Source organism: Xenopus tropicalis, chromosome 8 (assembly GCF_000004195.4).
Source record: "Xenopus tropicalis strain Nigerian chromosome 8, UCB_Xtro_10.0, whole genome shotgun sequence".
NCBI classification, from domain to species: Eukaryota; Metazoa; Chordata; class Amphibia; order Anura; family Pipidae; genus Xenopus; species Xenopus tropicalis.
The window spans coordinates 123,432,190-123,457,709 of record NC_030684.2 but is presented as its reverse complement, the minus strand read 5'-3'; the positions used below and the strand labels follow the sequence as shown (position 1 = coordinate 123,457,709).

The 25,520-nt window shown below is 36.9% G+C and overlaps 2 protein-coding genes across 2 annotated transcripts; one reads left to right on the top strand and one right to left on the bottom strand.

The window, feature by feature from the left end:
* The first annotated feature begins 4,153 nt into the window (after positions 1 to 4,153).
* On the top strand, positions 4,154 to 11,819 carry LOC100496693 (extracellular calcium-sensing receptor). The gene is made up of 5 exons (XM_012968850.3): positions 4,154 to 4,396; positions 4,750 to 5,592; positions 6,306 to 6,533; positions 9,350 to 9,473; positions 10,903 to 11,819. Exons 1-5 carry the CDS (start codon positions 4,154 to 4,156, stop codon positions 11,817 to 11,819), a joined length of 2,355 nt encoding a protein of 784 aa, XP_012824304.2.
* Positions 11,820 to 11,992: 173 nt separating this feature from the next.
* Positions 11,993 to 12,727, bottom strand: LOC100496538 (olfactory receptor 10A2-like). The gene has a single exon (XM_031891752.1). The coding sequence runs from the start codon at positions 12,725 to 12,727 to the stop codon at positions 11,993 to 11,995; it is 735 nt and encodes a 244-aa protein (XP_031747612.1).
* Positions 12,728 to 25,520: the final 12,793 nt, after the last annotated feature.

Genomic DNA, 25,520 nt, shown 5'->3' with positions numbered 1-25,520 from the left:
TTGCAATCTTAAAGAGATACTGACACCAGAAATTAAATCTTTTTTTACATCTATCATAACATTGACATAACATGACCTTCATTTTTGCCATTAAAGTATTTGCCCAATGCTTTTATATTCCCTGTTTGATCCCCCATGTTCCTCTATAAGGGGGCTGCCATATTTGTCCAGCAGGGGGCCATTAGCATTAGAAGCTATAACTGACAGGCTGAGAAGGGACAGTCAGGTTGGCAAAACAGTCAGGTTTAGGAACTTCAAGCAACAATTATTTACAAAAGCAAATCTCTCAGTAAAAATCAATCAACATGACCTATAGGCAACTTTTTATGTGCATTCATATTTTGAGGAGTTGTTTTTTAGTGTCAGTATCACTTTAAGAAATTATCGTATCCAATCCAAATTTATCCCATTCTGGATTCGAACTCGTGTTTTCATGAATGTGCCCCATGTGTCAAAACGGCTAAAAATCTCAATATGACAATTTGCCAGCTAAAACTTGTTGCCAAAGTTCACACATCTAAATTTTAGTGTCTTAGTTATATTTATAACTGTTCCCTAAATGCTCAGTCACACAAATGCAGGAGATGAGTTCAGTATTATTAGGTACCTAAGGTGCTTTAATAGGAGCATCTAAAAAAATAGCTTGTGATGATAGTCATTAGTTTCTTTTCTTTAATAAAATGAATTACCCAGTAGGAGCCTGTCATAACCAGGAACATGATAATTTAACTTTCTCCCCAAAGAAATCAATTGCTACTCCTCAACGGAATTTTAATTTCCATTATAATTATTTTTTTTATTATAATAACAGTGTTGGCATATAATTTATTTGAAATTACTATAATTTTTCTATCAGTTTTAAAATTGTCAGAGTCGAGATTATATATAAATATATAAAACCTTCACATCTCTGTGCATTTAAGCTTGTGGTATTATAAAAAAGTGGACGTAAGAAGGAGCCTTCCATGATAAGGACAGAGATTGCTAATCACATTTATTGTCGTTGGATCATTTTGAGCATTTCTATCAAACTACGATAATAAAATACCTTCCCTAAAGAGTTGCTCTTTTCTGAGGTAAGGTGTTATCTCAATTTTTTATTTGACTTGTCAGGGAGGCCATTGTGAATAACCGCCATTTACTGCCTTAGTGCCTTTCCATTTGTGGCCAGCATTATCTATTTTAGACAAAAAACAGGAATTAGGGTAAACATATTCAAACATTACATAAATTGTTGACAAAATACATTTCAAAATGCCAACATATAGGGCATCATAACTTATGTAGCTCCTAATGGAATGCTGACAAACTGTGGGCTACCTGCCATGTGGGCAAGTGAAAGAAGGAAACGGAATGTGATCTCCTACACAAAAAAAGACAGGAACCAAGTGGCTGCCGTCTCCAAATTCACCTTGCCTCTCACTTTTGTAAAGATTTAGGTTACTAAATCTTTACAAAAGTGATAGGCAAGGTGAATTTGGAGACGGCAGCCACTTGGTTCCTGTCTTTTTTTTGCTTTATGGTTTCCCAGGGCTTAGTTAGCCAAAAATTAAGAAAGTAAAACTTTGGATAGCTCCACACCTTGTATCTATTTTCCTTTTGCAAACTTAATCAAGGTTTTTCAGAAAAATAACCTAGGAATTGATTAACCTAATTAATTAATTAATTTATTCACTGATTTATTTAATTGGTTTTATAAGCACTGCACCTTACAGACTAATGAATTCGTTTAAACAGTGTGATCTATTTATAAATGGTATTTTTAATTGATCAAGTTAGCACTGAAGCACAAGCACTTTATATCAGCACATTTGTATCATTATTTTAAATCAGATTAATTGTGGGTTATTGAAATTGCGCATTATTTAAGCACGTGCACTTTTATAATCATCAGGCACAAGTCACTTTATTAGATTAGGTAATGAATTATATATACCTAATTATATTTGCAATCAAGGCTGTGAATGGAAACTTTTAATATTGTATGTCTGACATAAAGGGGGTTAATTTTTCTAAATTTGTATATTACACTCCTAAGAAGATATTGAATGAGAAGGATTCCTTTTCCTTCCCCTATTTTTCTTTATAAAACTACACAAGGGGTCCCCAACCTTTCTTATTCGTGAGCCACAGTCATGTGTAAATGTAAAAAGACTTGGAGAGCAACACAAGCATCATAAAAGTTCATGGAGGTGCCAAATAAGGGCTAAGATTGGCTATTAGGGGCCTCTATGCACACTATCAGCTTACAGGGGCTTTATTTGATAGGAAATCTTGTTTTTATTCAACCAAAACTTGCCCCCAAGTCAGGAATTCAAAAATAACTCCCTGGTTTGGGGGCACTGAGAGCAACATCCAAGGGGTTGATGAGCCCCTTGTGTTGCTCCCCAAGTCTTTTTACATTTGACTGTCTCTCATGAGTAAGAAAGGTTGGGGATCACTGCTTTAGAGGCACACTGACCCCTACATTGCCTTGCCTGCCCTTTATGCCCAGCAGCTGGATACTCTGTATCAAAGACAGCTTCCAAAGGGCCATACCAAGTATACAAAACTACATTAATATCATGGTCAAATAAAAATCAATATAATATAGAATTAATATCAGTACATAGCAAATGTAATAATGTCACATAATAGTATGTGTGATATCCTTTTTAATTGACTTTGTTTACAGTAAACATCCCTTGACTTCCAACCAACATATGATTAAAATGAATATGTATATAATGCCCATCTACTTTAGCCGCCTGTATTTGTTCCTAATGCTGTTATGTCATAAGCATGGAGCATGTAACACTTCATTAGAAGGGTGCAGACTGTCTTCCCATGATGTAATTGGCTATTCTCTGGCTGGAGATATCACATTAGGAGGTCTCTTCTCTCTCCATATGGAAGTAACTCAGCCTTCTGTGACCTATAGGGAAAGTCCACAACCTTTTCAGTGTGTCAAGTAAGTTTCATTGATCTTATTTTGGTAATTAAAGAAGCATGATATCTCGTTAAACAAAAAATTATAGCATGATAAATATGTTATTAAGATGCCTGTGTAAAATAGACAGTTCATTTATGGTATCATAGTACAAAGCTAGCACACCAGTGTTTTGTCTTTGCTTCCTATCCCCCAAATAGTAAGTTGTCTTGGGTGCAGGTCCAAGAATGAGCTAAATGTGCTTACAGTGTCATACACAGGTCCAGATAAAAACTGCCTGCCCTATATCATATGGTAAAGTAATTACAGAGCTTGATGTCCCTATAGATCCCCACATGAACATTTAAATTAATGGACAGAGATTGTAAAGAAGTCTGCTTTGAATAATGCAATGCTGCAATGCCTTCCATTATTGTGTAGGATGCACAACTTTTGATGCGCACAGCTTTTTTGACACAATTGTGCCTTTTTTGACATGACCGCCCCTTTTTTTTGACACAACCGCAGCTATTTTGATATAACTGTGCCTATTTTGAAGCAACCACGCCTTTTTTTTTATGTGACTGCCAATTTTCACTGCAAAATTTTGCAGAAGTTATGTAAAACAATTTGCGGAAATTCTTTGCGAATCCATGCCTGCTGAAAAAAATGTGCTCATCACTATAAAGCATATATATATATAAAGTATCTGTAAGATGCAGTGCGTGCTAGGTCCAGCTGTTTATTTATACTAATTGTTTGCATGCTGGGAGAAGTGGTGTTTAATGTCCATTTCCTGTAGACCGGTATGACCTGGTGATATAAGAGTCAGAGTAATACTCACCAATAGTATCTGCCTTGAATGGTTTATCTTCCCACTGGAGCAACTACTAGAAGCAACTACACCTGGGGAAGGTTACATATTTTATTAGAATCCATGAGGAGTATAAGAAGTTCAGATGACAAAAAAAAGTTTTGTTTTACTTTTGTAATGGTTTGTTTTGGCACAGAGTACCTAAGCTGAAAAAAATATAACTAAGTATTCAAATTGTTTCACTCACTGGGCCACATACCCAATTGGTAATTGGAAAAGGTCTTGATGTACTGTGTAATTTGTAGATATGGAAACACACCTACAATTCTAAAGTCGTCCATTGAACGCAGTTTTAAGATGTGAATGATTTATTCTTCTTAAGGTTTCACATTAGGTATTACCGGTTTCTCCTTGCCATGGTGTATGCCATAATGGAAATTAATGCCTCAGATGATCTTCTGCCCAATGTAACACTGGGCTTCATCCTCTATGATTCTTGCTACAATGAGGTTCGGTCATTAACTGGTACAGCGTGGATTTTATCAGGAACTAAAAATGGTGTTCCAAGTTTTAGTTGCAAAGAGGGTAATATGCCATTGGCTATTATTGGTGATATGCCCTCGAAGGCCTCAATACCTATTGCCAGAATCTTGGGATTGTACAGATATCCACAGGTATGTAATTACTTTTTATGGACCTGGGATTGCTCGGTTCACATTATAAATTGTCTATATTAGATAGATGATAGATAGATGATAGATAGATAGATAGATAGATAGATAGATAGATAGATAGATTAGGATTTAGGATTTATAATCTGGAAGAACTAAAGTTTCCCCAGCAAGAGTTTTCAATTTAACTAAAAAATATATAAATGTTAAATGGGGCAAATAAAGTTGTTCTAACACAAATAAGGGCCTACCCAATGAAAAATTAAATTACTATTATTATTTGTAATGCATATGATTATGTATGTTCAGAATAAAAGAGTAGCATTGTTTCTGATTTATTTTTTATAATTCAACAGGTTAGCTATGCTTCAGCTACGCCTTTACTGAGCGATAAAACACAGTTCCCATCCTTCCTCAGGACAATACATAACAGTTATTATGAAGGTTTTATTATTGCTGACTTATTGAAATATTTCAACTGGACCTGGGTGGGGATAATAGTTTCAGATAATGACTTGGGAAGAACAGGTCTTCAAATAGTAACAAGAGAGTATGAGAAAAATGGCGGATGTATTGCATTTCAAGAGATACTTCCTATATTTTCCTCTATGAAGTCTGTTCTCCGCATTGTTGATGTTGTTAAAAAGTCCAAAGCAACAGTAGTAGTTTTGTTTTGCACCACAGAAAACCTTGTATCTCTAATGGAACTGGCTTCTTTTCACAATATCACTGACAAAGTGTGGGTGGCAACGCCCGGCTGGTCCATTACTTCTGACTTCCCTAGGAGAGACATTTTAACAACCTTAAATGGGAGCCTTGGATTAGCAAATCAAAATGGTAAAATTCCTGGATTTAAGGAGTTTCTTTATAGTATCCATCCTTCCATATCTACAAATGATCCTTACATGAAGACATTTTGGGAGAATGTTTTTCACTGTATTTGGCCAGGAAATGATGCAGTCAATAATACATCTCCAGCACTGCTTAAAGAAGACATTGTTTGGTGCACAGGAGAGGAGAGACTGGACAGTATTGATCCCAATATATATGATGTCTATAACTTTAAATACACATATAGAACACATAACGCTGTCTTTGCAGTAGCTCATGCTTTGCACCAGATGAAGAACTGTGTCCCAGGGAAAGGGCCTTTCAAGAATGGATCTTGTGCTGATATTTATAACCACCGGCCTTGGCAGGTACCATATACTGACAGACATACATGTTTGAGAGTTTATACGTTGGTTTATACGTTGAGGGTTTAGCACGTTGCTGATAAATAGCCTTCTAGTCCCTTATTAAACCTCTGAACCAAAAATTATAAACTAGACAAAAGTAAGCAGCAAACATTAGGCCAAAGGTGATTATTATTGTTATTGTTAAATAGTGAAGGCCAAGAAAGAGCGCAGAGGATGTGGAGGAGCTGTAGCCATGCTCCCATTTATTTAAATGTAAATAAAAGGTAAATACACCCCCTCTTTGGCTTTCCTAATGGTTAAGCTGAGAAGAAGGGCAGGCATTCTTGCTTTAAACCATCTTTGCCTATTAAATATATATGGGTAGGGACTTTTTCTGTTGGAACCTTGATATTATCATTAAGTAGGCACTGATTCTTATATATTGTCATTTGCAACTTGGCCCTTGTGGCTCCTAATCAGTAATATCTGGATGGAGACTCTGTCTTTCCCAAGTTCCCTAGTTCTATAATGAATAAGGAGGTTCATCAAAATGGTTTCTAATTGGAATTCTTTATCTTTGGCAAGCAACTTCATTGGATAATTTAACCTTGCACACCATTCATCATTCATTTAGTATACTTGATATTCATTAAGTTACAAGCAAAGGCATTCTTGGTACATTCTTCTAACAAAAATTTATATAACAATATAAATGGTATGTTTTTCTCTTGTAGCTGCTTCATTACCTCAAGAGAGTTGACTTCAAAAACACTGCAGGGGAACGGATATTTTTTAATGAGAATGGGGATGTCCCTGTCTCTGTGGATATTCTGAACTGGCAGCTGTTCCCTAATGGAAGCAATCAGTATGTCTCTATTGGAAGCATTGACACCGGAGCTCCAAAGGGCAAAGTGTTCAGAATTCAGCTAAAGGAGATTTTATGGAATACAGGAAACAGTCAAGTAAGTATTATTAAATTAGAAGACATTAATAACACTTCATAATTAGAGCTTTGCCCTTTAATTCTAGTTTAAATCTAAAGCTTTGTTCATTAGCCAATAAATTGAAACGTAATGGAAGAATGGCTGCCATCTACACATCCTTCATATATTTGACATCCTAGCTTTTGAAAACACTTTTAAGTCTATTTTCCAAGTACTTACTATGTAGAATGCCTCCCAGTCATTCACAATCCCCCTCATGCTTTAACCCACACTACCTGCAAATACTCACAAGTGCATGAAGCATATAGGGCTCAAATACCTTTTGTGAATGGCAAATCACTTGCAATTTCAGTTGAAGTTATAAATCTCTAATATCAGTGACAATGTATTTCCCTATACCAGGCATCCCCAACCTTTTTTAACTCATGAGTCTCAATCAGATTAATAAGTATTGGTGTTCCCAAAAGTTCTTTGGTTATGCCAAATAAGGACTGTGATTGGCTATTTGGTAGCCCCATGGGGACTGCTGGCCTGCAGGAGACTCTGTATGGAGTAAAACTGTGTCTCTGTGCCTCCAAAACTTGCCTCCAAGCCAGAGATTTAAAAAAATGGGCTCCTACTTTGAGGCCACTGGGAGCAAAGGGGGTGGTGAGCAACACATTGCTTTTGACTCCTGGGGCATTTTGTCTCCAAAGATGTAATCATGATGCCTATGAATATGTGTCTTTGGACATGAAACTCATCAGGCCATGATTTTTCTAAACTGATGAAATGAAATTGATTTTTTAGCTTCACAAGTGCTTGACATTTTCCCCTTCATTGCACTTCATCCCTAGCTATGTGCTTGGGGGAACGTTCACTTTCAGCTTAATGTACTGGCTTACCCACAAGCATAGGACCTGGGGTTTGTACACTTATGCCTCAGCAAATTTGTTGGGTGAGCATTTTGAAGATTCAAATTTTACTGTTTGGAGCGGTGAGTCTGGTGTATTTACACCCATACTATATGGTCAGCATAAGGTTTATGGTTTAACTGAGCTGCAGTTTTTATTACATTTAAATACAATATTGAACCCATGGGTATTCTTTATAATAGGAGTATTTCAGTTCCTCATTATAAGGGCATATATTTAGTGGTTAATTTAACAAATCTGAGATAAGCGCTATTTCTTCCTAGAGGGCCTTCCCCCTCTATCCCCTCCCCTAATACAGCAAACCCTTTTTTGCACTTTTCACACTGAATTCTGAGTATGTAAATGACTGCAGTGGGCTTATTTACATTTGCAGGTTTGTGATAAAATGTCCATTTTTATTTCACAAATGGAGCTGTAATTATGTCAGATCCCATTGGTCACACCAGAATGGTAGCTAAGGTGTATTGCACACAGGATGTATCAATGATGTTGCTTTGGCTGAAGAGCAAAAATCCTTCTGAGGAGATGCTAGTATTTATAGAAACCACCACCTGATGACAGGTGACAGGCCATTGGATAAAAAGTGCCTGTGCAGAATACAGTACATCCAGTGTTCCAAGAGCCAAATAGTTCCAGGACATTAGAAACATTGGGCCTGATTCACTAAAGGGCGATAAAAATGATCGCACGCTTTTTTGCGTTAAAAAACGCAAAATAATTTGTGCACGATTCACCATAGTATTATCGCGTGCGAAAAATCGCCATTTTCGCATGGGTTATTTCTCGCACTAGTTTTACCGCATACCGTTAATTTCCGTGCTGAAAAGAATACGATCGCATGATTCACTATAACTTTTGCGCGCTAAATATCGCATTCGGCTATGCGAAAATTAACACCTACTACAAGCAGGCGAAAAATTATAGAAAAGTACAGTAAATGATTTTTTGCAATAAAATATGGACTTACAGTGTTATTTATTCAAGTATGTGTTTCCCCCAGAGTGACGCAGCCGCCAGTTTGCAGCGAAATGTTCATTTTTAATACAGTAATTTTCCGCAAGTATTGGCGTGTATGGCTAACATGGCGTGCGTTCATTTGCGCGACTATTTATATTCGGCTACAAGTGATGAAATGTTTCGCCAGGCATGGATTCGTAGCGAATTTTTGGACGTGCGTTGAATTTTTTTGCGGCGGATTTTTTCATGCGTTTCACAAAACAATCCGCCAATGGCAAAACGCCTGAAAAAATTTGCCATGCAAAAATTCACCGCACATACAAAAATTTATACAAGCGTCAAAAAATAATAGTCACAGCAACAATTTTTTTGCCCGCGCAACATTTTTGCCGTTTCGTGGATCTTTCGAAAGATTTGCTAATTTTTCACTAAAGAAACCAGAACACATTTGCTCATCACTAGTGGGAACTATTTATAAGCATCTAATATTTATATGATACAATTTATATACACCATTTATATGTGGCTAATATTTATATACACCATTTATATGCGGCGACAATTTTTATACACTATTTCTATGCTACCATTCATATGCAGTGACTATTCGCGGGCGTAATTTAGCACACGTACCAGCAAATACCGCATTGAAATAGTCTTCGCGAGTTAAATAACGCATGCAATATCGCGCGTAAAAAAGCGCGAGTATGCTTATAGTGAATCGTGCGAAAAATCGCCAAAATTAAGCCGCGGTAAAAATTTTAGCGCACAATAAAAATAGCGCACATTTTATCGCCCTTTAGTGAATCAGGCCCATTGAATCTGACTTGCATCCAACTGAATAGTTGAATTGTTCATGCCATGCCAAGAAACTTTTATATTCTGATTACTCACTGAAAAATCTATTGATTCATAATAATTTTATAAGAATGGATAGCTCATCAAATTACATTTTTCTCACAGGTCCCTGTCTCAGTCTGTAGTGATCCATGTCCCAAAGGCTACAGAAGAGCTGCACTTCAAGGGCAGAAGATCTGCTGCTTTGATTGTCTGCCATGTTCTGAAGGAGAGATTCTCAACCCAAATGGTTTGTAATGTAATGTAAATCATTTTTTTAGAAGATATACATAATAATAAGATATACCCTGGAAATGGTAGCTTGCTATTGCAGGTCAAATAAACTGCTCTTCAGACAGAAAAACTAAACTTTGAGATGCCACTTCACACTCTGAGGTCATGACAGATTTTTATATGTAGTAAATAATTCATGGATATGCTCTTTCTATAGCCCCTTTCTTATCTTTCTATAAGCAACAGAAATCCTCAGATCCAGAAAGTTAAGTAGTATTAAATTTTATCAAGAAACAGTGTATATATAGTATAATATGAGTTCATAAAGTTATTGAACAAACCAAAGAGAAGGGCACTCTCCCTCAGTTTACTGGGTATAAGCAATTTTATTATAAAGATAAAAATGCACTTACAAAAGCAGTCAGTTTGCTTATCAACCAATAAATTCAGCCAGTCCAATGGGTTTCGTCATCAAAAAAATCTTAATCGGGGGCAAAATGAATACTTACAGTGGCTCGCAATCTGTATTAAGTAACCCCCATCAGCGAAGATTAGCTTAACTAATAATAACACATATCATAAACATCTAAGGGTGTCATTTATCTATTAACTTGTAATTGTGCATTACAGTATGTAGGGCAAACCAACAGAAAACTCTAGGATAGATTTAGGGAACATAGATTAAAAATTTAAAATGATAAAACATGTGGCCTTTCTAAACATTTCTCTGAACTTCATGAGGGCAACAGGTCTACAGATCATTGGTACAGAACATGTTAACCCATCTAATTTTGAATAAAATGTAACTAAAGAATTCTATAAAAAAGAAAATGATTGGGTTTATGAATTACAGACACTATTTCCTCTTGGTTTATAATGATTTAAGTATATTTTCTATGGTCTATGGTCTTTAGATTTGGTTTTCGGTTCTGCTTTTATGTCCAATATATAAATATCAGAAATCGCTCAGTAAATACATTGCACTCTTTGGCTGCTCAGCAGTAACCAAGGGCTGGTTGCTTAGCGCAGTCTTCCTTTTGGGGCTAGCTGTGAGTACGAATTCTCCCTTCCCTCTCAGTCACTCCCAGTGATTGTTGTGCATTGGGAGCAGATTGGATATTTGCTTCCCATTGTTCTACTGCCGGCTTCTGGAATGGGAGGGGAGGGAGTGATATCACTCCAACTTGCAGCACAGCAGTAAAGAGTGACTGAAGTTTATCAGAGCACAGGTCACATGGCTGTAGCACCCTGGGAAATGAAGACTATGGCTAGCCCCATGTGAAATTTCAAAATTACTTTTTAACTTTTCATTGTGAATGGACTTGTTTTACCCAGTAGCGTCCCCCATATTATTGTTATTATAAAGCTATTGGCCTAGAAAAAAGTGACCAAGCCAGTGGTGTCCCTTGTATTTCCTAAATAATATATTGTTTCTGTTGTTCTAGATGACAGTGAATGTCTCAAGTGCCCAGAAGACAAATGGCCTGATAGCAGAAAAGAAGAGTGTCTTCCAAAGCTCATTCAGTTCCTTTCTTATGAAGAGACACTGGGCTCTGCTTTAGCTTGTATTTCAGTCTTGTTTTGTCTCCTTACATTTTTGGTGTTTTGCCTGTTCATAATTAAACAGAAAACTCCCATAGTGAAGGCAAATAACAGAGAGCTCAGCTACCTACTTCTCATCTCCCTCATATTTGGTTTCCTTTGTCCCTTGGCATTCATTGGCAGACCCAACCGGATAATGTGCATGATACGCCAGGTCATGTTTGCTGTCATTTTTTCACTTTGTGTTTCTACCATACTAGCAAAGACTATCACTGTCATAATGATATTTAGTGCTACAAATCCAAACAGTAAAATGAATACATTGGTAGGATTCAGAATACCTGTCTGTATTGTCCCTGTATGCACAGTGATTCAGATAATTCTGTGCATTGTTTGGTTGGCTCAAGCAGCTCCATTTGCAGAGTTCAATATGGCAGCAGAAATAGGAATAATAGTGATTGAGTGCAATGAAGGATCCAGGGTGTTATTTGCTTCTGTCTTGGGGTACATGGGTCTCTTAGCTTCCGTTAGTTTATTTGTTGCCTTTATGGCTAGGAAGCTCCCTGACACATTTAATGAGACCAAGTTTATTACATTCAGTATGTTGGTATTTGCCAGTGTTTGGGTGACATTTATACCTGCTTATCTCAGTACCAAGGGGAAACAGACAGTGGCAGTAGAAATCTTTGCCATTCTCTCTTCAAGTGCCGGACTTCTTGTTTGTGTTTTTTTTCCAAAATGCTATATAATATTACTGCACCCAGAAATGAACAGCAGAGAATATATTACAAGGAGAAATGCTAGAAGCCAGGAGACATGATTAGGACTATGTTCATCTTAAACATATATTTTGACAAGATGTGTAATAGGTAGAGCTCAAATTAAAGGCTGTTTACTTCCATGTGACTTTGTGCTACAGAACATTTCCTAGTAATTCAGGATGTACTCACTAAAAAAGGACAAATGGATGTCATTTTAAATTGTGCTTATTAATCATCTTGATTGTGAATAGTGGAATAAACAAGGTACTATATTAAGGAGTTTTGATTTGCTTAGTGCTGCTTTCACATCTTTGTTCCTTAGGGTGTAAATAAAGGGGTTGAGTACTGGAGAGATCAAGGCATACATGAGAGTGAAGTATTTTTTATAGGGATTCCCATTGGGCTTGAAGTAGACAATGCCAAGAGTGACATAATAGAGACTCGCTACAATTAGATGTGAGGAGCACGTGGAGAAAGCTCTTTGTTTTCCTTTAGAAGTCTTAATCTTCGAAACAGTAATAATGATGCGAATATACACTACCAAGATTATGAAGAATGGAATGCCACATCCAATAACTGCTAATACGCTCGTGACTGCATTGCTAACCAATGAATCAGAACAAGCTAAAATTTGCAGTGGTGGAAAGTCACAAAAGAAATGGTCAATCTCATTGGGACCACAGAATTCTAAGTTAGCTGTTAGCATGGTGCCAATGAACATAATGACAGTACCAATAAGCCAAGGAAGAACTGCAAGACCAATGCAAAACCTCTTTGTCATGACAGCTGGATAATGCAAAGGACGGTTAATAGCCAAGTCCCGATCAAAAGCCATAACAGCAAGAAGGTAACTCTCTGCGGCCCCCAAGGTATCTGCCACAAACATTTGTACAAAGCATCCAATGAAGGATATTCGATTATTCTTAGAAATAAGGCTTGCTAAGAATCTTGGATGAATGGCAGACATATAGATAATTTCTAAAACTGCCAGTATGCTGATAAAAAAATACATTGGGGTTTGAAGCAATGGTTCAACCCCAACTAAGATAATGATGAAAAGATTCCCTGTGACACTAACCGTGTAGGCCAGCTGGATGATAACAAATAGCAATGTCTGATGGAAGCTGGGGAATGCTAAGAGAATAAATTCATTCACCACTATTTTGTCAAGCTCTTCTGCTACACATGGGGTCTGTGGAAAATGCAAAAAAATGTTTTGACTTGGAGGAAGAAAGACTGTGGTGTATACACAATAAAAGGAAACATTTTTATATGATATGGGCTACTTTTGGGAAAAATGGTTTTATTCAGTATTGTTATATGGCATGTAAACAATAAGGGGCAAATATAATAAAATTAGAGATTGTTTCCCCAATTTGAGAAAACTCAAGCAAACCATTTTTATTTTTACAACTTTAGTTTTTCTAACTCAAATTTTTAAAATTATCAATCAAAAAAATCAATTTTACGTGCATTAAAAGTTACAGATTTATTACACTACGCTCTATCATGTAGAATTACTGTAAATCGAGAGCGACTGGAATTGCTGAGTAACCACAGAAGAAATTTCACTACTGAGCTGCTTCTTCAGTTCAGCTGACTGGTATGGGAAGTCCTCAGCATATAAACTCGTCCAATTTTCCATATAAACTCTTTCAATACAAGGACAGATGAGTAGTAAAACATCTTCATGAATCATGTTTACTCAGCAAATCCAGTTACTCTAGATATACCATGACCTGGATGAATGAAAACCTTCATAGACATACATTATACTCTATAAATATATACTATTTATACTGCTTATATTTTTATGCTTCAGGAAGCTTCTCCATTGTCAGGTCTCCACCATTTCCGGCTGATTCCTCAGATAAACAATTCTCTGAGGCTTTCAGCTTTACTTCTTGCCCACTACAACCACCTTTAAATATAAGGAATTTAGGAGTGAAAAGGGCTGATTCACTAGAGTCCGATAAAATGTGCGCTATTTATTTTATAAAATTTTATCGCGTCTAAATTTTCGCGACTTATCGCACGATTCACTATAAGCATACTTGCGGTAATTTACACGCGATATTGCATGCGTTATTTAACTCACGAAGACTATTTTCTTTCCTTATTTGCCGGTACATGCGCTAATTAATGCCCGCGTATAGTCGCCGCAAATAGATAGTAGCCGCATATGAATTGTCGCCACATATAAATGGCAGCATATAAATGGTAGCATATAATTAGTAGCTGCTTATAAATAGTAACTGCTAGTGATGAGCGAATCTGTTCCGTTTATCTTTAGAGAAAAATTCGCAATGTCGTGCGGCCAAAAAAAATTTTGCCCGCGACTATTTATATGCAGCTACAATTGCTGAAATGTTTTGCCAGGCATGGATTCGCAGCAAATTTTTGGCCGTGCAGCGAATTTTTCCGCGGCAAATTATCTCATGCGTTTTGCCATTGGCGGATTGTTTTGCGAAACGCATGAAAAAATTTGCAGCGGAAAAATTTGCCGCACGTCCAAAATTTCACCGCGAATCCATGCCTGGCGAAACATTTCATCAATTGTAGCTGCATATAAATAGTTGCGCAAATAAACGCAAATAAACATGTTAGCCATACACGCCAATACTTTCGTAAAATTACTGTTTTAAAAATTACCATTTGCCTGCAAACTGGCGGCTACATCACCCTAGGGCCAACACATACTTGAATAAATCCCACTGCAAAGTCCATATTTTATTGCCAAAAGCTCATTTACTGTACTTTTCTATAATTACCGCCTGCCTCAAGTAGGTGTTATTTTTCGCATAGCCTAATGCGATATTTAGCGCACCTAAGTGATTGTGAATCATGCGTTAGTATTATTTTCAGTGCGCTATTTAACGCATGCGTGAAAACTAATGCATGCAACGCAACGTGATAATACTGTTGTGAATCACGCGCTAATTTTGCGTCTTATTTAACACAAAAAAGCGTGCAATAAAATTTATCGTACTTTAGTGAATCAGCCCTATAATCTTCTTCCTCCTATTATTATAGGAACTATTGTCAGATCCTGGCAGCTAAGCATTCTTCAAAATAGGAACAATTCTGACCCATAAGAGCACATTCAATACACTGACAACAGCAAGAGATGTTCTTGTCTGTCTGCAAAGGTAGTAACAAGGGAGAAAGCATATTCATCAGTTATGGAAAAGTTTAAGAAACATGGACACTTCCCAAAAGCAATATAATAACATTTAATTAAACTTAATTGTGTGGAGTTTTATAAACATGCAACAATATAGTTATTTAAATATATAACTTACTCTGGATTCATTGCACATTCTTTGTCGCAATCCTGCAGATCACTAAACCTCTAACACAGTGTAGCCATTGTATCTCTTACATTTACTTACAGTATATGGTTCCATGAGTCCTATATATGTTCACATTGGGGTTACATGTGGGAGTTCTCTATTAATCCAAAGTCAAATTGAGCCCTTTGCTTCCTTTTTTTCATAGACATATGCCTAAACATAAATGAACTAATAAGGTCCTTGGTGACTCCATGTTTAACACTGCCAGCGTTGTAATAAAATATCAGTTGACAGATGCTGATGTGCAGATGGTGCTTAGGGAATAGTTAATTAAACTGAACATAAACAAATGGTTTAGTCTGTGTATAGACAGTTCTAAATGTACAGATTAGAGCAAGATATTACACCAATTTGCCAGGAAACAATTACTCAGACATAACAGACATAAGGGTTGATTCACTAAAGTGCGATAAGCGTTATCGAATGCTTTTTTGCATTAAAATAGACACGGAAAAAACGCACGATTCGCTGAAGTATTATCGCAACGTTAAGTCGCATATTGTGTGCATTAAATAGCGTGCAACCGAATGCTTTAATTTTAACACATTGAGTTAATTAGCGCGCAGAAATAATACTAACGCACTTAGACGCGCTAAATATCTGTGCGAAAATTAACACCTACTTGGGGCAGAAAAGTACAGTTCATGAGCTTTTGGCAACACAATATGGACTTTGCAGTGGGATTTATTCAAGTCTGTGTTGGCCCTAGAGTGACGCAGCCACCAGTTTGCAGGGAAATGGGCATTTTCAAAAAAGTAGTTTTACGAGCGTAATGGTGTGTATGGCTAATATGGCGTGCACGCAAAAAATTCCGCGCAGGTGCGTTAATTAGAGCGCGCGACAAGTAGCATGCTGCGTTAATTAGCGCATGTTGCATCAAATACCGCACGAAAATAGTCTCCGTGACTTAAATAGCGCAAACAGCATCGCGTCTAAATAAATAACACTAAATAACTAAATAACACAAGTATCCTTTCAGTGAATCGTGCGTTAAGACACAAATAATAAGATGCGATAAAATTTTAAACGCATGCTATAAATAGCGCACATTTTATCGCACTTTAGTGAATCAACCCTATAATATCAAATGGCTGAATTTTGGATGTATGTCTTTTTCCAAGATGATATTAGTGATGAGCGAATCGTGCTTTCGCATCAAAATGGGAATGGCTGTGTCAAAATGGGCGTGGTCACAGGAAACAAAACATGTGCACAACAAAAATAAGACGCGTGACCAAAAATTTGCTCGACAAATACGTTTCGTGGATTTTTTGCCGTTTCATGAATTTTCCTAGTGTTTTGTGAATTTTTCGGTTAAGCAAAACGGGACAGATTCGCTCATCACTAGACGAGATTAATTTTTATCAAGATTCATGTTCTATGCAATCTGCAAACTAACTGATCTTATGATTCATATCATATACAAACCATACATCCCACTGGTGAAGTGGGACAGTACTAAATAGGTAGGGTTATTGGGGTGTGAGTGTAGTTTGGGCAGATCCAGGATATATGCCTGTGTGTGGCTGAAGCAGATCAGATTTTTTTTAAATATTCTATTTTCAAATGTTGTGAGGTATGCATGGACATGCCCACAACTCAACAATTCCTACCAGAGTGCATAGATAATTGGTAACATTTTAAATCTTCTCTTGCAAGTTGTACACAGTACGCCTATTGTTGCTGTGGTACCCTAGAGTTACTGGCAACCTTGAAGATTGTGTCAGCCCCAGGTTTGCCAAGGTGGCCTGCATAAATGCACACAATGCATTTGTGGCTAAAAATTTGGAAGCAGCAATGCAAAATAAAACCCCACTGCTTCTAGAAAAATGGTCCATTTGGGAAGTACAAGGTCTCTCCTCTTGATAATCATCAACTGATACTATTGTTAACTGTTCAAATGTAAAGCTCACTTTCTCTACGTATGTCTGGCTACAATTTAATTCAGGAGGCAAGGTTTAAGGTGGCTATAATTTCAGATTTTAGTCTTCTTCCAACGAACCTTTGGATATTGGCCATACATTTCAATGCAACAAAGCAACAAAAAGAAGCATAATTCTGAAGCATAAGAAGCATAATTTTGAGGCACAAGAAGCATAATTTTGATGCCAAGCACAAAATATAATGCCGTCCAACGACTGAAGGTCTTCAGCACAATTTGCGTTGAAGCATATTTAAAAAAAGTACAAGTTTTGGTGATTTGTGCTTGAGACTGCACTTTGCACACTATGCTTTTGTGTGGGGGAAGTATTGGTGCAGAAAAAAAAGATTTTTGTTTCCTAAAGCACTAAGCTGATTTTTTTAGGGGGAAAAGGGACAAATTCGCTCATCACTATCTGCTAGTAATTTCTGAATTTTCATAGTGAAGGAGGGGGTTGACGACCCCCTTCTTCAGAAAGCAAAACCATACTGTGCTTTTGGGTAAGCAGCAACTTTAATTACCTATGGCTATATACATGGGGAAGTGCTTCTTTTTGCAATGTCCTACCTCTTTGGTAGGACTTTGCAAAAGGTGAACATTTCTTTTAAATATATATAAACTATATGTATATATGAAAATAACAACAACAGTACAAAAAAGTAAAAAAATGGGATGGATAAAGTTACATGCATGTACAGAGCCTTAAAATATAAATTGGTATTGCAAAGCCAGGGTGAGATATGAAACATATGAGTGCACTGTGCATTTAGATGAATATAACTTTTTAGGATGGACAAAGAGAATAAAAAGGCAAAGGTGTTTGCACTAAAGTCTTACAGTATTAACAGCATAGGGTAGAAATTTAATCTGGCAATAATCTGAGAAAGATGCAAACCTCCTAAGTGAAGAGAATGAAGGTCAAGCTACCATTCAAAATGGGGAAAAAAAACCCATCACAAATTGGTCAAGAACTATCAAGACATTGACTGGAGGGCTGAAAAAGCACAGAGGTTACTGAGCATGCTAAATGACTTTGTTTTGCATTGTGCAACTTGCTTTTTTTGGAGAGGAGAGACCTGTGGAACAACCCTCGATTAGAGTACTACCTGCATTAAGTATTGCTCTTTTTAAGAGGAACAGGTGAGGGAATGCATGTAGCTGTCCAATGGCCTAACCATCCCCTAACCTGCCCATCATTTAGATGCTCTGAAAAAAATCACTGTGAAGTGAGATTTGAGCTATTAGCAGCCTTATTGGCCAGCCGATCAACCCAGATTAGTATGCAACTATCTGTGAAGAACATTAGAGGACTGGGGCAACTAATGGATTTATGATGAGCACACAGAGTTAAGTAGAGAATGGAAAAGATGGGGGGGGTACAACAATTATGTAAAATTGGTTTATTATGGGCATGAATGTTGAAGGGTATTAAATATTCCCCTAATTGTCTGTTAGTACTGCATTAGAATGATAGAAGTACCGATTTTGTCATGATGAATATCCATGTCAAAGTCGCTTGCCACCCATAGTATTTCCCATTGTATTCTGCCATTTCTAATTTGAAAATGAAGTGTATTAACCCACAATTACATATAACACAAACCCTCACATGTATTATGAAGATATCTATATAAGTTATATATTTTTTACAGTTTAATACATATAGTCCAAAATATTTTATATACTGCAGGTTAGATTCACCATTCTTGGATCTCTTCTTTATAAGAATTAGCTTCTTTGCAGATTTACAGACCTAAGATTACAACTAATTTTATTTCAATAATAAAGTGTGCTTATTTGGTAACATCTCTTAGTATCTTAATGGGGGGTGGGGGGGTAAGGGCAATGGCACACAGGGAGATTTGTCACCCATGGTTAAATCTTCACTATTGTGGGGGACAAATCTACCTAAAATGCCTTGCCCTTTACTTACCGTTGGATCGCCGGGAGTAAAACACATTACTCAAGGCGATCCAGCTTAATCTCATGAAAAGGAAGGCCTTTCCCATGATTAAGCCAGATGGCTGTGAATAATATGTTTTATTTGTGGTGATCGAAATGTAAAAAAAAGGGCAAGGCATTTTTGGTAATTTGTCACCTGTGGTAGCGAAGATTTTTAGTGGGCAACAAATCCCAAAAGATGGCAGATTGAAGAGATAGAGGTATGTGCTTAAATTCACAAGGGGTGTTCCAATCAGGTCTTTCCTTTCATGGCAATGAAACTTAGACTGACCCCCTTTGACAAAATTATCATTACACCATACAAGTATTGAGCTTATAGGACACAGAATTGGAAAGACTGGAATCCCTGCAATGAAACCTAGTGGGTCTGCTATTTTCATTAAAAAAGAAATCAGAGATGACAATATAATGCCTTAACCCCATTGTACTACAGAAATTAAAGTTAAACAACCTCATGTCAGTTTTGTCAGCCATATTTTTTGATTACTATATTTATAGGTAGTGATGAGCGCATCACTTCCGTGTTTCGCAAATCTTTGGAAAGATTTCCGAATTTTTCGGCAAAGCGAAATGGGACAGATTTGCTCATCACTATTTATAGGTAACAATATTTGTTATTTTTAAAACAATGGAAGCAATATTTACAGCATGTTAAAGCATGAAGCTTCACATCAATAGCACTAAGAATACGTTGCAGCATACCTACTAAATCCTTCAATAGCTTCTTTGAAAATCTAACTTATACAATGCCTCAAAGGTTAAATTCACAGGATTATTTATTATAAATGTATTAATACTGTAATTGGTACTTACAATTTACTACTATTTTCAAAATCACATACGTAATGCAGATGATTTCCAAAGAGCAGCTTTGACCTCCTTGTTTCTAAAAGTGTATATGAAAGGATTCAGAATGGGAGTGACCACAGTGTACAGGAGTCCAAAGAATGACCCATAAGGGCCATCCTTTGGAGCAAGATATCCAAAAATTCCTGCAAAGTAAATGAGACTAACTACAATAAGATGTGAGGAACAGGTGGAAAAGACTTTCTGTTTACTTTTTGTACCCTTAATTTTTGAAATAGCAACAATGATATGGGTGTAGAATCCCAAGATAATGATAAATGGTAAAATAGTTGTAAAAATTGCAGCTGAGTTTGTAAGAAGTATAGTGGTGAATTGATTGGAGCAAATCATATTCTTGATTGGAGCTAAATAACAGTAAAAATGGTTGATTTCATTAGATCCACAAAATTTTGATCTTGCCATATAAATTGTGGGAATTAACACTGTAATGAAGCCAAGAGCCCATGGGAGTGCGGCAAGTCCAATGCAGGTATTCTGAGTCATGATGACTTTGTAATGCAAAGGGTTGTTGATAGCGAAGTCTCGATCGAAGGCCATGACTGCTAAAAGAAAACATTCTGTAGCCCCCAAGCTATCGGAGACAAGCAACTGAGCAAAGCATCCAGCAAAAGAGATGGTATTGTCGGCTGCAATAAGGCTAGCTAGCAGTTTTGGAATGACTGCAGAGGCAAAACAAATTTCTAATGCAGAGAGAGTACTGATAAAAAAATACATGGGAGTGTGGAGTGAAGGTTTTGCCCTCACCAAAATAATAACTGAAATATTCCCGATGAGGCATCCAATGTAAGCCAGTTGAATGACAATAAAGAGAAAGATTTGGAATTGGTGAAAGCTGGAAAAGGCCAAGAAAATAAAATCCTTCACCGTAGTTTCATTGGTCTGATTCATTCCGTGTTCGGTGGAAATCTACAAAACAATCATATAGCTTTTAGGATGATTTCTTATAGCTAAGAACTTATTTAAACATGAATCAAATGAGTTCTTATTACTTTTCCTTTCCTTGCGCAGAAGTTATTTGCTTTGCATGTAATGACTTTCTATACATCAGAAGCTTCAAAGAGAGCATAGGTATGAACTTTGCACCTTGCCCCCACACATTGCATACAAGTGCAGCTCTTTTGGCACCTAGAATAGAGTGCAGTGTTCCACCTCACTGAAAAGTGCAATTAAGGAGTGCTGATAGATGTAGATACTGTTGTGAAAACCCTACAAAAATTCAATACAAAGTTCAAAAAGATCTCACTTAAATCAACTTACAATCAGCATAGTTACATAGTTACATAGGGTTGAAAAAAGACCAGAGTCCATCAAGTTCAACCCATCCAAGTAAACCCAGCACACACAACCCACACCTACCAATCTATACACTCACATACATAAACTATATATACAACCATTAATACTAACTGTAGATATTAGTATCACAATAGCCTTGGATACTATGCTTGTTCAAGCATGAATGGGTAAAACCAAGAGTAAATAGTAAAAGAGTGAAAACAAGAAATAAAAACAAGGAATTTTTGAAAATGTATGTACAACCCTTTGACTGACGGACAAAATGGAGCTTATTTACTAACAGGGGGGAAAAATGTGCTCTTGTCTATTCTTTAATGGTCAGCATCAGTTTAAAAACCTATGCTGTTTTGTTTCTCTATGCTCATCATTTTTTTTAAAACATTTTTGGCTCCACTTCTTGGGGGTTTTAGATCATGTAGCAAACAGATTAAATAAGGAATTCGGTTGAAATTTTAAGAATAATTCTTAAAGTGCAATAACATGATATCCAAAATATTTATTTTTACTAAAAACCATCAAGCTACAAAGCTCTACTAAAACCTGGCAGTTTGGATGGAATTTCTGAAAAAAGCTCAAAGTTGCCACTTTGAAGCATCTTGTCTCCCACATTTCACTATATACCAAACCACAACATTGTAAATATGAATGTCAGGGGTCCACTGAACAGTTTGATGCCCAACATGCATGCATTTATCAAAATATGTTACATGTAGGCACCCCAAAATAAAAATAGAACATTTGATATTGACTGTATTTATTTAGAACACCAGAAACCCATGAATTTTTGGAAAGTACACATTCTCCAAAGTCCAATACCGGTTAATATGTCTTTTTACTTCAATTTACCACAGAGTAAAGCATTATTAAATGTACTAGTGTTTGAAGAAATATTTGAAAATCACCTCAAAGCTTCCACTTTGCAGCATGTTAAAAGAAGCAGCCCCATGGACAATGAAAGAACCTTTATTATGAAAGGCAACACAAGGTGAGCGATGTATGCTATAAGACCATAAGATCCTAAGCAAAGTGATGTGATGAGGTTATTAATTATAAAGATAAAACAAAAATTAAGGAATATATTGTCATAAATATGACACACCTTTGCATTATTATCTTTCACATCTCATTAGGTACCATGACAAAGCCTACTAAATAGGAACACCAGCAGTATTCTGAATAGTTTTATGTTCAATGTGTATAGATTTACCGAAGTAGGTAGAATGTTGAGGCCCAAAAATAAAAATACCCCATGTGCTCTTATTCCTATCTTCTCAGCTAATATAAAATACACACATTTACTGCTTTTTATGTAAGGTTAAGTCAGAAAAACTAAGGTCACCCCAGAAGTGTTTTTTAAAGTTACACATTCCCCTGAATCCAAAATGAGTACATTTTTCTTCCTACTCCAAACTACCAAACAACTACATTTGTCAGTTTTGGTTAATAACAGACAAAAAAAAAAAAACAGACAAAAAAAAAAAAAAGAAAGAAAATCTTTGTATTAAAGATTATAACCAGGTTAATATCTTGTCATATATATGTCAGACCCTTTAGTTCACTGAGTAATTTCTTCTATTGCAGGTATAAGTTATAGAATACTGATACTGTGGTAACAACCCTACAGTGGCTCATTATAAGGTTTCAAAAGCTTTCACTTACCTCTAGCAGCATGTCCTTCAGCATAAATGGGTGTCTGATATTTAGTGAAATTGTCAGTGTTTTTAAAGGCACTGTCTCATTATACTTTTGCTGTAAACCCCACTGGAATTATGGTACCAAAGGGAAAATGTGTCCTTTGACGTTTAATTAATTGAGTGGTAGAGCTCAATTAAGAAATAAACAAGGATCTTCTAAAAATGTATGTTTGACCCTTTGAATGACAGACACAATAGGGCTTATTTACTAAGAGAAGAAAAAATTGCTGAGCAAACTCTTCAGCTGGTCATACCCTCCTTGGTCGGCTCATCGAGGTCTGTAAGTTTGGCAGATATGGGCCCAATTAGGCCATCCACACACTGGATCAAATCAGGCTGAAATTATTAATGGCCTAGTGTGCCAATGGTTGAATCAAAGAGAGGGGCCTATAGGTCCCTTGGATGAGAACTGCATCAACATGCTGATATGGTCCTTCTTGGTAAAATCAAACCTGCTGATGAATATCTGTCAGATTTTAAGATAGATATCCATCAGGCAGACCCCTTAGTGGGCCCCATATGCAGACCAATAAGCTGCCAACTTGGTCTTGAAAGGACCATTTCTGTCATTTCAACTACTGTAAAATCAACACATTTACTGTAATGTATGGGGGATAAAACAATATAAAAGTAATGCTTACCGTGGAAATCCATGTATTATTGGAACTTACACATTTCTTTGAATCCAAAATGGGTAAATATGTCTTTCTACTCCAAACTACTGAACAGCAAACCTTTAATAAACTTGGGGGTTTTTTATGAAATTTTTTAGAAGATTCTACTTTGCAGCATTTTATCTCCCATATGGCATTAGGTACCACAATATAACAATCTAAATATAAACACCAGGGGTCTGTTAAACAGTTTGATGTCCAATGAGCATAGGTTTACCTGACTGTATGGCATCTAGGGGCCATAAAATGAAAATAGCTCATACCATGGCTATTTCAGCGACAGGAAAAATCAACACATTTATTGCATTTTATGTGGGGTAAAGCAATAACAGAGTAAATTCACCCTTAAAGCCATACATTTTTGGAAAGTAAACATTCTCCTAAATTCAGAATGAGTAAATATTTCTTTCTATCCCAAATTACTAAACAGCAAAACGTGAAATTTCTGAAATTCACCTCAAAATTTCTGTTTGCAGCATCTTATTCCCAAATTTCATTAAAGGAGAAGGAAAGGCTAATAAAGACTTAATACCAAGCTGCAGGCATACCTTCAGTTCTCTCAATAGTGCCCCCAAAAGTCTCCCCATATTTCACCTGTTCAGAAGATCAGAAGCCAAACAGGAAAAAAAAACGCTGAGCAGTGTAGAGAAGATTCCCATAATGCATCGCTTCTTCAAGACTTGGTGACTTGTTACTGCAGGCGGCGCATGTGCACACAGCAGGAGCGTCCAGTTGCCATGGCGACGCAGCATCAGAGAACTCTGTAACAAGCAGGTGGGGGGAGCGGGGGGGCAGGTGCTGCGAGCGGCGGAGGGTTTGTGGCAGGAGCGGGGAGCGGGGGAGTTTGTGGCAGGAGCGGGGAGCGGTGGAGGGTTTGTGGCAGGAGCGGGGAGTGGTGGAGGGTTTGCGGCAGGAGCCGGAAGCAGGGGGGGTTTGTGGAGCTTGAGGGGGTTTGTGGCAGGAGCGGGGTGCGGCGGAGGCTTTGTGGCAGGAACGGGGATCGGAGGGGGGGGGCTGGCTTGTGCTTTTCAGCCCATACAGACATGCTGGACAAGATGGCGGTGCCGTTCACTGAAACAAGTATGTAGGTTCTAGTAAGTGTATCTCAGTTATTCTTTCATTAGGCAAGCCAGGAATATAGCGTTTTTACACAGCAATAGTAGTACTATTTAATAGTGTGCTTTATAGATTTTGACTTTCCTTCTCCTTTTGATACCCAGTGTTCATAGGTTTAACAAAGTATGTGCACGTAAGTTCACCTCAGAAACATTCTAAAGAATCCAAGATGGGCAAATATGTCTTCCTACTTTAAACTGCCAAATCACAAAGCCTTCCTAAAGCTGGTGGCATTGATAAACTTTTTGAATATTGCCTCATAGCTTCAATCTTGTTTCCCTCATTAATATAGTCCCTTGGTATTCAACTTCATTTTGTATTACCCAAAATTGGTAAAGGCATCTTTATACTTTAAAATACCAAACTTCTTAAACTAACAGATTTCTTATAATTTAGAAAACTGGAAAAATGTATATGTTGGCGCTTTATAAATAAATGTTAATAATAATAATAATAATAATCTCCCACAATATCTCCCATTAATATCATAAATACAGAAGTTAAATACCATAAATATAAATGCCAATGGTCTGTCGAACAGTTTGACACCCAATACACATATATTTACTAAAGTGAGTCAAATGTTGTGACCCTAAAATTAAAATAATGCATGACTGGCTATTCAGCCCCTGCAAACAAAGCACACTGCCTGCTCATTAAGAATCCTGTCTCCTAACAGCAAAAATACCTCAGAAAATATTTTATAAATACTGTATATGTTCCAATGAATCCATAAACTGCAAATTACTAAAGTGTAAAGCTTTGCTAAATGTAGTGTTATATCTGGAAAAAAATATCCACATGTATCTTGCAGAAAGAGAAAACACCCTAAATATGTACTCCAGTTTGTGCAACAGAGCCAGTATGCATGGATTTA

Bases quoted from the DNA above. Each gene is read 5' to 3' on its own strand.
- LOC100496693 (XM_012968850.3), top strand. From the start codon at position 4,154: ATGGAAATTAATGCCTCAGATGATCTTCTGCCCAATGTAACACTGGGC. The intron at 4,397-4,749 runs GTATGTAATTAC...ATAATTCAACAG, and splicing joins GATTGTACAGATATCCACAG to GTTAGCTATGCTTCAGCTAC. The intron at 5,593-6,305 runs GTACCATATACT...TTTCTCTTGTAG, and splicing joins ATAACCACCGGCCTTGGCAG to CTGCTTCATTACCTCAAGAG.
- LOC100496538 (XM_031891752.1), bottom strand. From the start codon at position 12,727: ATGTCTGCCATTCATCCAAGATTCTTAGCAAGCCTTATTTCTAAGAAT.